Source organism: Schistocerca americana, chromosome 8 (assembly GCF_021461395.2).
Source record: "Schistocerca americana isolate TAMUIC-IGC-003095 chromosome 8, iqSchAmer2.1, whole genome shotgun sequence".
Taxonomy (NCBI): Eukaryota; Metazoa; Arthropoda; class Insecta; order Orthoptera; family Acrididae; genus Schistocerca; species Schistocerca americana.
Window position 1 is genome coordinate 514,646,448 of NC_060126.1, and position 18,222 is coordinate 514,664,669.

The 18,222-nt window shown below is 40.7% G+C and overlaps 1 protein-coding gene across 2 annotated transcripts in view; it reads right to left on the bottom strand.

Moving 5' to 3' along the window:
* Nucleotides 1–18,222, bottom strand: part of LOC124545981 (protein strawberry notch) — a 265,254-nt gene that overhangs the window by 177,343 nt on the left and 69,689 nt on the right. For both annotated transcript variants that reach the window (XM_047124945.1, XM_047124946.1), the window contains 2 exons: nucleotides 8,200–8,409; nucleotides 4,901–5,076 (listed from right to left, as the gene is read on the bottom strand). In XM_047124945.1, coding sequence (XP_046980901.1) covers nucleotides 4,901–5,076; nucleotides 8,200–8,409 — 386 coding nt within the window. The remainder of the gene's footprint in view (nucleotides 1–4,900; nucleotides 5,077–8,199; nucleotides 8,410–18,222) is intronic.

Below are 18,222 nucleotides of genomic sequence, written 5' to 3' on the forward strand. Positions count from 1 at the left end.
AGGCGAAATACCCTCAGACTTCAAGAACAATGTAATAATCCCAATCCCAAAGAGAGCAGGTGTTGACAGATGTGAAAATTACCGAACTATCAGTTTAACAAGTCACGGCTGCAAAACACTAACGCGAATTCTTCACAAACGAATGGAAAAACTGGTATTGGATTCCGTAAAAATATTGGAACACATAAGACAATACTGACCCTACGACTTATCTTAGAAGATAAAGGAAAGGCAAACCTACATTTCTAGCATTTGTAGACTTAGAGAAAGCTTTTGACAATGTTGATTGGAATACTCTCTTTCAAATTCTGAAGGTGGTAGGGGTAAAATATAGAGAGCGAAAGACTATTAACAATTTGTACAGATAGCAGATGGCAGTTATAAGAGTCGAGGGACACGAAAGGGAAACAGTGGTTGGGAAGGGAGTGAGACAGGATTGTAACCTATCCCCGATGTTATTCAATCTGTATATTGAGCAAGCAATAAAGGAAACAAAAGAAAAGTTCGGAGTAGGTATTAAAATCCATGGAGAAGAAATAAAATCCATGGAGAAGAAATAAAAAGTTTGAGGTTCGCCGATGACATTGTAATTCTGTCAGAGACAGCAAAGGACTTGGAAGAGCAGTTGAACGGAATGGACAATGTCTTGAAAGGAGGATATAAGATGAACATCAACAAAAGCAAAACGAGGATAATGGAATGTAGTCTAATTAAGTCGGGTGACGCTGAGGGAATTAGATTAGGAAATAAGACACTTAAAGTAGTAAGGGAGTTTTGCTATTTGGGGAGCAAAATAACTGATGATGGTCGAAGTAGAGAGGATATAAAATGTAGACTGGCAATGGCAAGGAAAGCGTTTCTGAAGAAGAAAAATTTGTCAACATCGAGTATAGATTTAAATGTCAGGAAGTCATTTCTGAAAGTATTTGTATGGAGTGCAGCCATGTATGGAAGTGAAACGTGGACGATAAGTAGCTTAGACAAGAAGAGAATAGAAGCTTTCGAAATGTGGTGCTACAGAAGAATGCTGAAGATTAGATGGGTAGATCACATAACTAATGAGGAGGTATTGAATAGAATTGGGGAGAAGAGGAGCTTGTGGCACCACTTGACTAGAAGAAGGGATCGGTTGGTAGGACATGTTCTGAGACATCGAGGGATCACCAATTTAGTATTGGAGGGCAGCATGGAGGGTAAAAATTGTAGAGGGAGACCGAGAGATGAATACACTAAGCAGATTCAGAAGGATGTAGGCTGCAGTAGGTACTGGGAGATGAAGAAGCTTGCACAGGATAGAGTAGCATGGAGAGCTGCATCAAACCAGTCTCAGGACTGAAGACCACAACAACAACAACATGAGAAAATTACTGTACTAGTTTTTTGAAAATATTTTTCCATCTCTTTTATAAAGCACTGTCATAATAACGATTCACTTCACAGCAATCACAATTAACAACACGAAAGAAATGAGAAATGAACCAGATGAGAAGCAAGATTCCTTGGGAATCCCAATCAAGTCACAGAGCTATAAAAATTCAAAAACAACATGAACACACAGTGTGTCACTAACAATCTCGAGTGAGCTCAAGATTCCTAGATCTGCTCAGTAGAAAATGCTGTATTTCAAGCCTTTTCTCACTGCTGCCAGGCCTAGCGACCTGTTGTTTGATTTGAAGCACAGTTACTGAAATGTATTACAGGAACCATGGTGCAAAGTCTTGCATGTGAGGTTTGTGTGTGTGTGTGTGTGTGTGTGTGTGTGTGTGTGTGTGTGTGTGTGTGTGTGTGTGTGTCGGAGGGGGTGGGAGGTGCATGTGTTGCAGCTTTTTGTATCACATAACTACGAGATTATCTTTTAATTATGCTCTTACACGAGGTATTCGAGTTGCATGTAATATTTTTACGATACTATATAATCGGCATACAAAATCAGTACTGCACAAGACACTGTCCCCACACTGCCATTGCCACCCAGCAGTTAATGTAGTCCTTCTCCTCTCTTTGCAAACTTCTCAGAGCTGAACTCTTCAGAGTCTGTAGAGGACTTAGTGACCTGCCATAGTTACATTCCACAGGTGTCTGAAGAGTTCAATAGACATCCCGTCATTTCTCTCCGCCACAAGCGTGTTCATATTTGAAGTATTCATATTCTTTACTACAAGTAAGTACCACATGTGAGTGTGAGTGACTTTACGATGTGCTTTCACGAAAACTGACCACATCTTTGTGACATTTTTACTATACCAAATGATCATCGTGAAACATATGTTTTCAGACATGTTGCACGTTCTGGTTGCACATTTAAAGTGAGTAAACTGAAGTCACTATTGGGATCCCCGAGCAAAATTGTGTGAACGCTAGGTGTTGCAACCTACAGTTTGAAAACACTTCCTTAGAGGCTTACTGACACAGCAGTACTGAGAAAAGAAAATTACACAAAATGTACTGGACACCTTCCTCATTCTTTGACGGGAAGGAAAATGTGTGTCATTATATCAGGCACCACGGCACATGGTTATCGATCGACTCAAGAGTCCTGTATGAAATGTGGCATGACACGACGTGCCAGTACCCTCCAGGCTGTGATGTACTGCCAAGCCACAGAGGCATACAACTGTGGAAACAGACGAGTTGTTGTCGGTGAAGTCAACTACCCAACTGTGGTGTACCACATACAAATTGTCCCGGCGGGACAAAGCAAACCTGAGTCACCACTGAAGAGGGCACTGTCCCGTAACACACAGCTTTGTACTTCAGCAAGATGATCCCCTAAGACTGTGATTGCCTGTGGCGTACAAATTGCTGTAGATCGCATCGGAACTGAGTGCATTTTATCATTAACAATGATAAGATCCATTATATTTGAAAATTTTTATTTCCTAAAAGGACAGCACAACCCAGTTTTGTGACCTGTGTCCCATATTCGGATGCCACTGCAAAGTTAGGAGTAAATAATGATGCCTATCCAAATTGTTTGCAGAAAAAAGGTAAACAAAACTTATTCTAAAATTCTTAAGGAAAGAAAAACACAAACATACATAACACGTAACTGCATAAAGGTCTAATAATGAGATTAAATTACACAGGTTAAAACAGTAGATCTTGGTACATGGCATGGTAAAAAAACAGGAGACCCTTTCAGTTTCTATGGTTGCCAGAAAGCCTCTTGAAGAATAAGACTCCACATAAAAAGATGTAGGTCCCCATATTAAAAGAGCGGAACCACCGCAAATAAAATCAAAGTATAAACTATTATATGACACAGCAACCCAATTCTAAAAGTTACAAAGGTCTGGGGTTAAGGGCATGCCAAACGTGGATGAGCATAATGTTAGATAGATGGTTTTTCAAACAGTTGAAATGAACAAGAAAAAGGGAGTATATGCAGACACATGTTAATACATAATGTGACCACTGTATCAAGAGAAACATGCATTTTATATAGTGATGAGAGTGCAGAACCAAATTTGGGTGGGGATATGCCTCTATTTTAGCCGATGCTGAAATCAGTGTCTACATCTACATCTACATGGATACTCTGCAAATAACATTTAAGTGCCTGGGAGAGGGTTCATCAAACCACCTTCACAATTCTCTATTATTCCAATATCGCATAGCGTGCGGAAAGAACGAACACCTATATCTTTCTGTGCGAGCTCTGATTTCCGTTATTTTATCGTGGTGATCATTTCTCCCTATGTAGGTCAGTGTCAACAAAATATTTTCGCATTTGGAGGAGAAAGTTTGTAATTGGAATTTCATGAGAAGATTCCGTCGCAACGAAAAACGCTTTTCTTTTAATGATGTCCAGTCCAAATCTTGTATCATTTCAGTGACACTCTCTCCCATATTTGGCAATAATAAAAAATGTGCTGCCCTTCTCTAAACTTTTTCGATGTAATCCGTCAGTCCTATCTGCTAAGGATCCCACACTGCGCATCAGCATTCTAAAAGAGGACAGGCAAGCGTAGTGTGGACAGTCTCCTGAGTAGCAAGGCTTTTGAAATTGTGTGTGGTGTCTGGAACCCAGCCTAAATTTTTAGATTGGTGGCTAGTGTTTTACAGAGTGGCCAGCTCAAATATTTTATTCCAGTGATCGCCCAGCCATAACTATCTGTTATATTTTTATATTTTAATGTTATTAAGTCAATATCCTATAACCCATAGTCATCTCATAAAATTTTAAAAAGGGCACTAAAAACTTTGCTGTTGTGGGCCCATGCAAACACATCACCACCATCAACCTTCCCATTTTACCAACACTTTTGAACTGTTCGATCCACTCATAAAATTTTGCCATGATAAAATATAGCCCCCACATTGTGTTGGAGGTCTTCAGATGCTTCCCACTCCTGGAACATCTTCAAACCACAACAGGACTCTGGCTATTATTTGGTGCTGAAAGAGTGGTGCTGTCACATTTACTTCATCATAGTGTAAAGTGGTTGGTGAGGGCCTTCAGCTAATCTACTAACTTCGTCTACTGAAAACACATACAATGCAAAACAATGGAAGGAAGCTACTGAAAAGGGAGATATATATAAACCGATAAAGACACAGAACAATATTACAATGAACTGAATTACGAGTTGTCATATTTTCATTATAAAACCATAAATCTCCTTTACAATGACCTGCTTTGCCACCAGTGCAATGTTTGTATAGTACTTGTCAAAAAAACACACCTGTACCGAGATTCCTTTCCCACACTGCTTAGAGCTAGTAGGTATTGTGGAGATTAATCTCAACTATCCTAACTTTCTTGGTGTTTATTTTTAAGCTGTTCCAAATACTGGATGAATCATAAATTGTGTTTCACTGTCACATGCACATTTTAACTTCACAGAATTTTCTGTACACACACATAACAACATACAATAATATATTGTAATATATTTACTTTGTTAAGTGCGTGCACTTCGATTTTGTTGGCTCCGATATCTCTCAGATCCCTCTCTGCATCATATTTCAGATCATTTGATACAGAAACCCAGATAGCCCTTTTCCTTCCCTTCAAGTAGTTCTCAAAGATTATTCCAGCTATTGTCCTGCCCTTACCGACTCCAGCTCCATCACCTACAACAAGCAGAAAGGAAAAGAATCATTTACTTTTGAGAAATATATTTACCACAGTCTAAAAATTAGATTGTAAACGAAAGTAAGAAGGAGAAGTAAGATGATAAAATCATCACTTCACCCAAAACATAACAATCAACATCAGCCATTGTGTATGCTGCATTTTCTGTTGGAATGTGGATTCAATTCTGAGGCATTCTCTGTCAATAAGGTTTGCCTGAATATAACATTCATACGACAACCACTACATATTAAAAAGAGGTCATACCAACAGTTCACGAATTTTCTCAAGACACGGAAACTTTGCGAAATCTCCAATTTGATCCTGTCCTATATTGAATTCATTTGTTTTCTGATTCAACATTCAAAATTTTTTATAGAACCTCAATGGTATTTCTGCATGACTTAGTGATCTGGAAGAACCGGTAACCTAAACTATTAACATACCTACCAAGACATGCCACGAAAATGTGACAAAAAAATTATGTACTTCATTGCAAATTTAGCCTCTGTCATCACACAGTATTGGCTACAGTCAAATTAACTTTCCTACTTATTATTAAATATCTCCCCTAATGTGATGCCCCAGAACTTGACACTATCCTAAACTTTCAATAGTTTTCTTTAGGCATGATCCTTTGTAATGTGACTGCTAATTTATTTTCCTCTCGTGCTGAGTGAGCTGCCTTTCCCCTATCTACACCTCTCCCCTCCCCAATGTGGGACTATTAGTTTATAATGCTAGGAGAGTGTATCTACTTTTGTGTGTGTCTATCGGTAGCACTGTCATTTCTTCTAAATGTAACTATTGGTCAGCACTTCTACCTCACACTTTTATATTTTCATCAAACATCTGTAATATTATTTCACCACTCCTCAAATACAATCTCACTGTAGATGTAAAACACACAAAACACACTGGAGTGTAATCAATCAAGCAGAGTTTGGAAGTGGCTAAATCACAATGGACAACTTACACATAATGAACAAAATTATAAAATGAGTACAATTTACTGATTTTCCTGGAAGTCCGATTTTGAGAAAGCCTTTGACTTAAGTTTCAACAAAATCTGTACTGACAGCCCCCGAAAGACAAGGCAACTATTTAACCTAAGTTGTAATACTAAAGCATACAATGTTAACAACTAGCATCAGATCTGATCAGAATAATAGGAAACGAAGAATTGAAAGAGGAATGAAGCGGTCCTAAAGAAGATTTCAGATTCTTCAACAGGTAAAGTGAGGAAGAATATGGTTTAATGGAACACAGTTGAGTAACCATTGTTAAGCTGATAACATTATTCTGTTGCCTCTGTTACAGATTAAGTTCAGCAAACAATCAAAGAACTCATTAGAGCAATTCCAAAAACTTAGGACTCAAAATCAATTACAAAAAGACTAACCTGATTTTTAATCAACATAATTAAAAGATATTAGTCAAATTAACTACAAAGTCACAGAACCAGCTGACAATTTTTTATCTTTAAGACAGTCAAAGTTAAGAACTGGATCAAGATTGAAAGAAACATGCAGAGAGGCTCTAGTGCTTTCAAGAAACTACATTATTTTTCAAAACTGAGCTTCTGAAGTATCCAAAAGGGAAAGGTTAGGAGCAACATGTATTAGCAGTTTTGACTTATGGGAGTGCTACTGGGACTTTAAATACGAAAACCATTAAAAACCTGAGGGTCACTCAGTGAGCGACTAAGAGCAGTAACTCGGGAACTCTGCAATAGGGCACTAACAACAGCATGGTGCCGAAAGGCATAGGATCAAAAGTAAATTTAATGTGACAATCTGACACGCTCGATTAAGCAGTACTTGCTACATGCAGCTACTGTCTACTGAAACTACAGTCTCTTACAATGCAGAAGAGAGCAGCTGCCCCTTCGGAACAGAGATGGACGAACTTTCTCCATACAGAACACTTAATACAATGGCCTATTGCTTATACCGCATTGACGGGCTGTGCCGAGTGTGGTGGGCAGAGAGTGAAAAGAGGCAGGAGGAGGGAGGGAGCGTCGTGGAAAGGTGGCTGACGGCTCAGAGAGGGCAGTGGATGTGAGGGATAGGAATGCCGAGGGGAGGGGGGGCAGTAGATGGAGGTGGCAGGTACAGGGAATAGAAATGTGAAAATAGCACTATACTGATGAGTTCATGTTGTGACAAAGGATTTGTTGCAAGGATAAATCCTATCTGTGCACTACAGAGGCAGCAGAGCCCCCTGTGAAAGCAGTTGTGCCATTTACCACATCTGCTCCAATTTCTACCCAGCATTTTACTTTGGTACGACTACCATGAAACTGCGGCCGGGAGCAGAGTTAATCACCCAGTCTCAGAACATGCTTCTGAGCGCAATGAGCTAGTTCTCAATGGCTGCTTCACAACACGTGCCATCTGGATCCTCCCCTCCGGCACCAGCATTTTTGAACTCTGCAGAGGAGAACTACCCTTGGCGCATGTGCTCTGGTCCCATAACCCTCTTGCCTTCAATCTTCACCAATTCCCCACACCCACAACCTCTACCTGACAGTCTCCCCTTTCTTCGCCCTCCCAATCCACACCTCCACACTACTGACGACATGCAAGGCATGAACTCACCAGCTCCGGTGTCCATGTGTCACATTCCTACCCCATGCACCTGCTGGCTCCCCTACCCATATTTCTACACCACACGCCTGCTGCTTCCCTCAGAGCCGTCAACCACCCTTTCCTGAACAGACCTCCTGTCTCTTTTCCTATTTTCTCCCTCTACCCATCTCACTCGACACACCTCATCATCGCAGACTACCTGCCAAACTGCAATTATTTTGTGTTCAGCTGGCACAATGCAAGTTTTGTGTGTGTGTGTAAAGGGTGTGGGGAGGGGGGGAGGGGGGGGGGCAGGGCTGCATGTGCTTACATAGGTATGTGTACTCTAGCTCTTTCAAGGATTTGTCCAAAAGCCAGGAAATTATCACTGTTTTTGTGTGCCTTTTGAAAACTTGAAATCTCCACTATTTGGTAGGTTTTCTCCTTTACTCCTAAAGATTAACTAAAATTACATTTAGGAAGAAATTTTTTTAACTATATTTCAGAATATGAGTATTATCAGATAAAAATTAACTTGCTGAAGTACCATACCTATAAGAAAGCCAGCCCGGGTTCCATCAGGTAGGAAATGCTCGTGCTGCTGGGAGGCGTAGGTTATAGCCTCGAGCTGAAGAGCTGACAGAGCCCCGGAGCGAATCGTTTCATCAGGCAGTGACACGGTGTACCACACATCCGTTGGTTCTACACTGGACAGTGATGCAGTTTCCACAACAGGATCTGGATGTTTCCTTCCCAGTTTCACTGTTTAAAAAACAGAACAAATCAAACACGTGCACAAAAAATGGATGTATACATTTACGATTTGTAACTTTTTTCTGCAACTTCTTCTACAAAAACAACGTGCTAACGGGGACTACACATAATCTTAAAGTGTAAAAACAAGAGGTATTTTTTAGGTTAATGACCACATTACAATTGACACCTGCACCGACATCCATACTCTAAAAGCACATTACAGTGTGTGGTGATGCGTACTTCTGATACCACTATCTTTAGCTCTCTTTCAAGTAAAGTTCGGAAACCGCGCATGGGAAAAACAACTGTTGATAAACCTCTGTATGAGATTGATATCTGTCACTTTCTCGTTGCAGTAATTTCACGAGACATCTGTGGGGAAGTAATACATCACCCGACTCTTTTCAAGTGCTCTCAGGACAATGACAGTAAACCTCACCATGATGCTCAACACCTCTCTCATAGTGTCTGCCACCAGAGTTTGTTGAGCACCTCCGTAACACTCTCGCGTCGAGTAAAAGATCCTGAGACAAAACACGCTGATTGTCATCAGATCTTCTCTGTAACTTCTATCGATCCTGCTAGGTAAGGTTCCCGACTAATACCAAGCCACTTCTTTGGTGGCTTAATTACATTTCCTAAACGTTTTCCCAGTGAATCTGTCTCACACCTGTTTTTTCCACTGTTTGTTTTACATTGCCATTCCAGAAGGTTACTGGTAGGATTTTTCAGTACCTACTGTTTCCAGCAATTTGTCACCAACAGCATAATCTAATATCAGCGTATACTCTTTGCCTATTTATGAGCAATATGTTACATATCCCCCCTCATGAACTATGGACCTTGCCGTTGGTGGGGAGGCTTGCGTGCCTCAACAACACAGACAGACGTACTGTAGGTGCAACCACAACGAAGGGGTATCTGTTGAGAGGCTGGACAAACGTGTAATTCCTGAAGAGGGGCAGCAGCCTTTTCAGTAGTTGCAGGGGCAACGGTCTGGATGATTGACTGATCTGGCCCTGTAACACTAACCAAAACGGCCTTGCTGTGTGGTACTGCGAACGGCTGAAAACAAGGGAAACTACAGCCGTAATTTTTCCCGAGGGCATGCAGCTTTACTGTATGATTAAATGATGATGGCGTCCTCTTCGGTAAAATATTCCGGAGGTAAAATAGTCCCCCATTCGGATCTCCGGGCGGGGACTACTCAAGAGGATGTCGTTATCAGGAGAAAGAAAACTGGCGTTCTACAGATCGGAGCGTGGAATGTCAGATCCCTTAATCGGGCAGGTAGGTTGGTTAGAAAATTTAAATAGGGAAATGGATAGATATAGTGGGAATTGGTGAAGTTCGGTGGCAGGAGGAACAAGACTTTTGGTCAGGTGAATACAGGGTTATAAATACAAAATCAAATAGGGGTAATGGAGAAGTAGGTTTAATAATGAATAAAAAAATAGGAGAGCGGGTAAGCTACTACCAACAGCATAGTGAACGCATTATTGTGGCCAAGATAGACACGAAGCCCAGGCCTACTACAGTAGTACAAGTTTATATGCCAACTAGCTCTGCAGATGATGAAGAAATTGATTAAATGTATGATGAGATAAAGGAAATTATTCAGGCCGTGAAGGGAGACGAAAATTTAATAGTCATGGGTGACTGGAATTCGACAGCAGGAAAAGGAAGAGAAGAAAACGTAATAGGTGAATATGGATTGGGGTTAAGAAATGAAAGAGGTAGCTGCCTGGTAGAATTTTGCACAGAGCATAACTTAATCATAGCTAACACTTGGTTCACAAATCATGAAAGAAGGTTGTATACATGGAAGAACCCTGGAGATACTAGAAGGTATCAGATAGATTATATAATGGTAAGACAGAGATTTAGGAACCAGGTTTTAAATTGTAGGACATTTCCAGGGGCAGATGTGGACTCTGACCACAATCTATTGGTTATGAACTGTAGATTAAAACTGAAGAAACTGCAAAAAGGTGGGAATTTAAGGAGATGGGACCTGGATAAACTGACTAAACCAGAGGTTGTACAGGGCTTCAGGGAGAGCATAAGGGAACAATTGACAGGAATGGGGGAAAGAAACACAGTAGAAGAAGAATGGGTAGCTTTGAGGAATGAAATAGTGAAGGCAGCAGAGGATCACGTAGGTAAAAAGACAAGAGCTAGTAGATATCCTTGGGTAACAGAAGAAATATTGAATTTAACAGATGAAAGGAGAAAATATAAAAATGCAGTAAATGAAGCAGGCAAAAAGGAATACAAACGTCACAAAAATGAGATCGACAGGAAGTGCAAAATGGCTAAGCAGGCTTGGCTAGAGGACAAATGTAAGGATGTAGAGGCTTATCTCACTAGGGGTAAGATAGATACTGCCTACAGAAAAATTAAAGAGACCTTTGGAGAAAAGAGAACCACTTTCATGAATATCAAGAGCTCAGGTGGAAACCCAGTTCTAAGCAAAGAAGGGAAGGCAGAAGGTGGAAGGAGTATATAGAGGGTCTGTACAGGGGCGATGTCCTTGAGAACAATATTATGGAAATGGAAGAGGATGTAGATGAAGATGAAATGGGAGATATGATACTGTGTGAAGAGTTTGACAGAGCACTGAAAGACCTAAGTCAAAATAAGGCCCCAGGAGTAGACAACATTCCATTAGAACTACTGACAGCCTTGGGAGAGCCAGTCCTGACAAAACTCCACCATCTGGTGAGCAAGATGTACAAGACAGGCAAAATTCCCTAAGACTTCAAGAAGAATATAATAATTCCAATCCCAAAGAAAGCAGGTGTTGACAGATATGAAAATTACCGAACTATCAGTTTAATAAGTCACAGCTGCAAAATACTACCGTGAATTCTTTACAGACGAATGGAAAAACTGGTAGAAGCTGACCTCGGGGAAGGTCAGTTTGGATTCCGTAGAAATGTTGGAACATGTGAGGCAATACTGACCCTACGACTTATCTTAGAAGATAAAGGAAAGGCAAACCTACATTTCTAGCATTTGTAGACTTAGAGAAAGCTTTTGACAATGTTGACTGGAATACTCTCTTTCAAATTTTGAAGGTGGCAGGGATAAAATACAGGGAGCGAAAGGCTATTTACAATTTGTACAGAAAGCAGATGGCAGTTATATGAGTCGAGGGACGTGAAAGAGAAGCAGTGGTTGGGAAGGGAGTGAGACAGGGTTGTAGCCTCTCCTCGATGCTATTCAATCTGTATATTGAGCAAGCAATAAAGGAAACAAAAGAAAAGTTCGGAGTAGGTATTAGAATCCATGGAGAAGAAATAAAAACTTTGAGGTTCGCCGATGACATTGTAATTCTGTTAGAGACAGCAAAGGACTTTGAGAGCAGTTGAACGGAATGGACAGTGTCTTGAAAGGAGGGTATAAGATGAACATCAACAAAAGCAAAACGAGGATAATGGAATGTAGTCGAATTAAGTCGGGTGATGCTGAGGGAATTAGATTAGGAAATGAGACACTTAAAGTAGTAAAGAAGTTTTGCTATTTGGGGAGCAAAGAGAGGATATAAAATGTAGACTGGCAATGGCAAGGAAAGCGTTTCTGAAGAAGAGAAATTTGTTAACATCGAGTATTGATTTAGGTGTCATAAAGTCGTTCTCAAAGTATTTGTATGGACTGTATCCATGTATGGAAGTGAAACATGGACGATAAATAGTTTAGACAAGAAGAGAATAGAAGCCTTTGAAATGTGGTGCTACAGAAGAATGCTGAAGATTAGATGGGTAGATCACATAACTAATGAGGAGGTATTGAATAGAATTGAGGAGAAGAGGAGCTTGTGGCACCACTTGACTAGAAGAAGGGATCGGTTGGTAGGACATGTTCTGAGGCATCAAGGGATCACCAATTTAGTACAGGAGGGCAGCGTGGAGGGTAAAAATCATAGAGGGAGACCAAGAGATGAATACACTAAGCAGATTCAGAAGGATGTTGGCTGCAGTAGGTACTGGGAGATGAAGAAGCTTGCACAGGACAGAGTAGCATGGAGAGCTGGATCAAACCAGTCTCAGGACTGAAGACCACAACAACAACATGTTACATATATTAATGTTCTCAGTCTGCTGCCAGCTGCTTCACCAATCGTCAATCCTCTACAATCTCGTGGTGTTGTAACCTTCCTACAGACAACAGCATTGGCTAGTAATGGTCCTATTGCACATCCTTTGGATATTCCCTAAGTTGCTTTTACACTTGTTGATTTTGTTCCACTACTCATATTTTGTTCTCTAAATGACAGTGTGGAAATGTGTCAAATGCCTTCAAGAATTCGAGAAATGTGGCATCTATGCAAGTGCCTTTGTCTACAGAGCTGCGTATCTCATAGACAAACAAATCGTGTTGATTTTTACAAGATCTCTGTTTGTGGAATGCATGCATTTTCATTCCCCAAAAAGTCATAATTCTTAAGCATAAAACATATCCCACAATTCTACAACATATTGATGTCAGCAATATAGGCCTATAACAAAGCATGTTTCATGTTTGTCTGTCTAACCTTATCGAAGATGTGAATTATATGCTTTTTTCCCCGCATTTTTCCAGTGAACTACGATAAACTATTGTTACAAAAGGAGCAAATTCTTTCACATAATGTCTCTAGAAGCTCACTGGCATCTCATCTGGTCCTGTTGCCTTTTCACCATTGAGAAGTTTTAGGCAATTTTCTATTCCTTGGTGGCTTATGTCAATGTCTGCCATTTTGACATTCGTGTCATGATTGAAAGGATGAGCTATTTTATGGTGATCTACGGTGAAACGATTTTGAAGACCAAATTCAGTACTTCAGCCTTCTCTCTGTCATGTTCTGTTCTGACGCCAGTATGGTCACTCAGAGACCGAGTACTTGATTTCAATCCACTTACTGACTCTAAGGAAGTTCAAAACTTCTTACATTTCTTAATCATTAGGCAAAAATTTTACTTTGAAACGCATTGAATGCTCCTCAAATTACTCTCCTCAGGCTTACTTTAGTTTAATTCAGCTTTTGTTTGTCTAACAGGCTTTGATGTCACTTAAAGTGGGGACGGAGCTGTCTTTGCTTTTGCAGTAAATTTCTAACGCAGCTATTGAACTACAGTGGGTCCTTTCCATTCCTCACAACCTTGCCTGTCACATACTTGTCCAACACATATTGTAGAATACTTTTAAGTTTTATCCTTATGTGCTCCATATCTTCAACCTCATCCTTAGAGTTGAATATTTGATGTTGACTGCTTAAATTCTCTGCAATTTGTACCCTGTCACTATCGCTAACTGAAAATATTTTCCTATCTTTTTTTCAACATCCTGTGTAACATCCATAGTCATTGATGCTACTGCAGCCTTATGGTGCCCTCGTTGATATTAACTGATTTGAACAGTTCGGGTCTGTTAGTTACTAGAAGGTCTAAAGGCATTGTCTCATGTGTTTGTCTTTAATGATCTGCACAAAGTAATTTTCAGATAAAACATACAGAACAATCTCACCTGAATCACTTTCTCTGGCACCAGTTTGACTGCAGGACTCTCCCATTCCACTGCCAGCAAGTTCAAGTCTCCCCTTATTATCATATAGTGATTAGGAAAGTAACTCATGAAACTATCCAAGTTGTCTAAGTGCTCTGCCTCTACAGCTCCTGAAGCCGGTGGGCTAGAAAATTATGCAAAGATCACATTTGACCCACCTTTGATGCTTATCTTTACCTCACTAGATACGACAGCTCTTTACAGTCAATTAATATAGTGGCACCTAGACTGTACCTTAAATATATATTTCAATCTGAATTATGTATTTTGCTGTTGTTCATTTCCATCTCCTGCCTGTAATATTATGTGGGTATTGTTACATTTAAAAAGTGAGACTGAGTTACTATGGATGCTCCTGCAGTTTACTAATAACACATTTTTTCTTTTCCCAATCTGTGAGGATGAACATTCTTGAGAATAATGTGGCTGATCTGTCTCCGATTTCCACAGGCAATTACTCTTTGATCTGAAGGAGGTGCTGCTCTGACAAAAAAACGTGGAAATCATACATATTCTGCTACCTGAGTAGCCACTTCGTTCACTCAATTCTTGATCCAACAGCAGAGGTCAAGACATTCACAACCCAAACCATAGCAGAATCATCTGAGCCTCTGTTTAGACCATCCACTCCTCTCCAAACCAGAAGACTGTGATCAATGCTAGAAATAGTGAAGTGAGAGTTCTCCAGACCAGAGGACTGTGATCAGTGCTATAAATAGTAAGGTGGGAGTTCACACCTCGTATGCGATGCTAGCTACCTTTGCCAACTCACCAACTCAGCTGACAGCCGAAACAAACTGACGATAGCCTGAGAACCCAAAGCGGCAAGTTTTACTCACGCCGACAAGAGCTACTATGGGGCACCGGTTGCATTCAGAGCGTTCAACAGTCACTGCGGAGCCTCATCCACACGTCTGACGAGACCTCCCGGCAGATGTACCGAGTGTCTACTCAGCTTCTTTCCTAATGTGCCTGTTATTTCTCTGAGGGGCTCCATTACCTGCTAGACAGGAGTCTCAACTACTGACAAACACTCTCTGTGTTTGTCTGGAAGTGGCAAAAAGAAAAGAAAAAAAAAAAGAAAAAATCACACACTATTACACTGATTTTCATCAACTGGAACTGTGTAAAAATCACTGAAAACTGGAAAATTTTTAATAGAATTACAACAAGCTAAACATCAAGATTCAGGCAATCCATGAAACTACTAAGTTTATTTGCTGAAAATCTATAGAATATTGAATTGCAAGCCAAAACATTTGCTGAACTGCTAACTTCCCATGGAAATACAAAAATAACTTGGAAGAAATAAGAGGTGTGTGTGTGTGTGTGTGTGTGTGTGTGTGTGTGTGTGAAGTAACAAGAAATTGTAATTGCTTGTATAGAATAAATGAGCCTGTGATTTCCAATTTATCAACTAAAACAATGAAAATTATTACACAAGTTTCTATGATCTTGAAAGCCCTGGATGGAATACAAACACTGGAAAGAGAACGCGCGCGCACCCACACACGGACTCGTGTACGCACAGGGTGCCCACCAGGGTAAAGTGGCAAGTGCTGTGGTACATGGCATCGAACAAGGCACTCATCTAGCTTGAAAGTTCAGATGAAAAATACACAGTATAATAGAGCCTACTAGACTGGCATGACCTGTCTAAGTTGTACGGCACGCCACGCCACTGTCAGACGAATATGCAGCATGCCACGCCACTGTCAGACGCTTATGGTGTACTCCACAGTTTGCAACACTCTATGTCTCTGCAAGTGATACTTCACGAAGCAAAGTCTGTTTCGGTTGTGCGACTTGTCTCTGAGTGTGTGAAAATGAGAGATGATCCTGAGTTCACAATTCATTTTGTTGGGCTTGTTGAGAAATATCTAAGTATTTACAGTCACAGTGGTGCCAAACAGAGCAACAGGAATGCTATTACTGCACTCCGCCACACACCGTCAGGTGGCTTGCGGAGTATGGATGTATGTAATGTATTGCGAATACATAGAAAGAAGGATCCTTTATTGTATGATTATATGATAGGGGAACAAACACTGGTAGCAGTTACTTCTGTAAAATATCTGGGAGTATGCGTGCGGAACGATTTGAAGTGGAATGATCATATAAAATTAATTGTTGGTAAGGCGGGTACCAGGTTGAGATTCATTGGGAGAGTGCTTAGAAAATGTAGTCCATCAACAAAGGAGGTGGCTTACAAAACACTCGTTCGACCTATACTTGAGTATTGCTCATCAGTGTGGGATCCGTACCAGATCGGTCTGACGGAGGAGATAGAGAAGATCCAAAGAAGAGCGGCGCGTTTCGTCACAGGGTTATTTGGTAACCGTGATAGCGTTACGGAGATGTTTAATAAACTCAAGTGGCAGACTCTGCAAGAGAGGCGCTCTGCATCGCGGTGTAGCTTGCTCGCCAGGTTTCGAGAGGGTGCGTTTCTGGATGAGGTATCGAATATATTGCTTTCCCCTACTTATACCTCCCGAGGAGATCACAAATGTAAACTCAGAGAGATTAGAGCGCGCACGGAGGCTTTCAGACAGTCGTTCTTCCCGCGAACCATACGCGACTGGAACAGGAAAGGGAGGTAATGACAGTGGCACGTAAAGTGCCCTCCGCCACACACCGTTGGGTGGCTTGCAGAGTATCAATGTAGATGTAGATGTAGATGTAGATAGAGATAACATATGGGAAATATCAGAGCACATGAAATATCAGAGACAGGTACAGTAATTTAAACTTGTTTAATTTGTCTCTGGAAGAGACATAAGATACAGGACCACATTAAAGTAAAACTTCTCCGTAAATCTTTTAATTGATTTGCTGGATCTGATAAAATATTAGATCCTTTCAGTATGTAACCACACAAACACTTCTGTTAAAAGAGAACTCCACAGCACTGTTCGGAGTTCATTGTGATTTTTCTGGCTTTTAATTTAAATTCTCAAGAAGTTGTCTCTATTGTGCTGCATAGATTACTTTGAATGTACTCAACCATCAATCCATATAACGTTATTAAAAAAACTGATAGTTTGAACTATGACACCAATTTTATTCGCGTCGAAATTTACTGAAATATCCAACAAAAGGACCTTTGACACTACCATACCGAAAGAACATTCGAAAGGCCTTCTTACCTTAAATAATCTGCAATTAAACATGTACCTTTCATTACTTAATTGTCTATGAGTTCAAGGTTTCGTTACATGTTTTGTGAGAGAAAAAGCTTCATCCTCAGTAAAATAAAAAGAAAATTTCCAGTCTTCTTCCAGTAAAGGAGTCGGTTCCAGAAGCGGGAAAGCACCTCCAAAATACACTTTACTGAAAGAACTTCCTCGCCCACCTCTGTCACAACCATACACACACACCACGCCACTACCACATACCTCCCACCCCAGGTAGGTGGGTGCTCTGCACTACTCAAATCCCGAGATCCAGTCCAGAATCTCTCCCCAAATCCATCTGTCTCCTCACTCTAATTATTCTCTGCACACATATCACACCTGTGCTTCCCAAAATCTGTGAACCTGACTGATCTCAATTCCTCACTGTAGCCAATTACTGCACTCCGACAGAAAGGATTTTGACTCTGGTAGACCGACACATCCGGTCCAACTAGCTTTCCCTGACGAGGACACGAACCGTTTCTTCTGTTCCCTCTAAATTATCAATAGCCCCTAACCTACTGGATATATGCACTGTCAATTCCAGCTTTCTATACACTAACATTCACCACACTTGTGGCCTTGCCACTGTCTAAGACTACCTCGCCTGGCAAACTGCCAAGAGATATAAGTACGTGTAGATTATATATTGCAGCACACATATTTATTAGCAGAACTTGTTACACAGTAGCGCTTACAACTAATGTCACTATCGGGTCACTGCATGGGTGCAGAACGTACTTCTTGCCACAGTCAGTCTTCCATAGTACAGAGTAAATCCCTGCCCTGACTTTGCCGACTGCTCAATGTGGAAGTGTGGGGCACTTAGCAACCAGAAACATTAATTGTTGTGCAACAGAGTTGAAAAAGGGAAGAAATTAATTTTTTTCTTAAGTTCGCACCGGTACAGCCACAGGCGACACTGGGTAGACGTGGTGACACAGCTATGCAGCAGCTTTTATTACATGTAGCAACAAGCTATACCTCAGATGCAATAGTGTCTATCAGAGACTTGACAGAGCAGTTAATAAGTAACCCGTAACAAACTGTTAAGCAAACATAATGGACAGAGGATTACTGATCACTAGTAAAGAAGCAG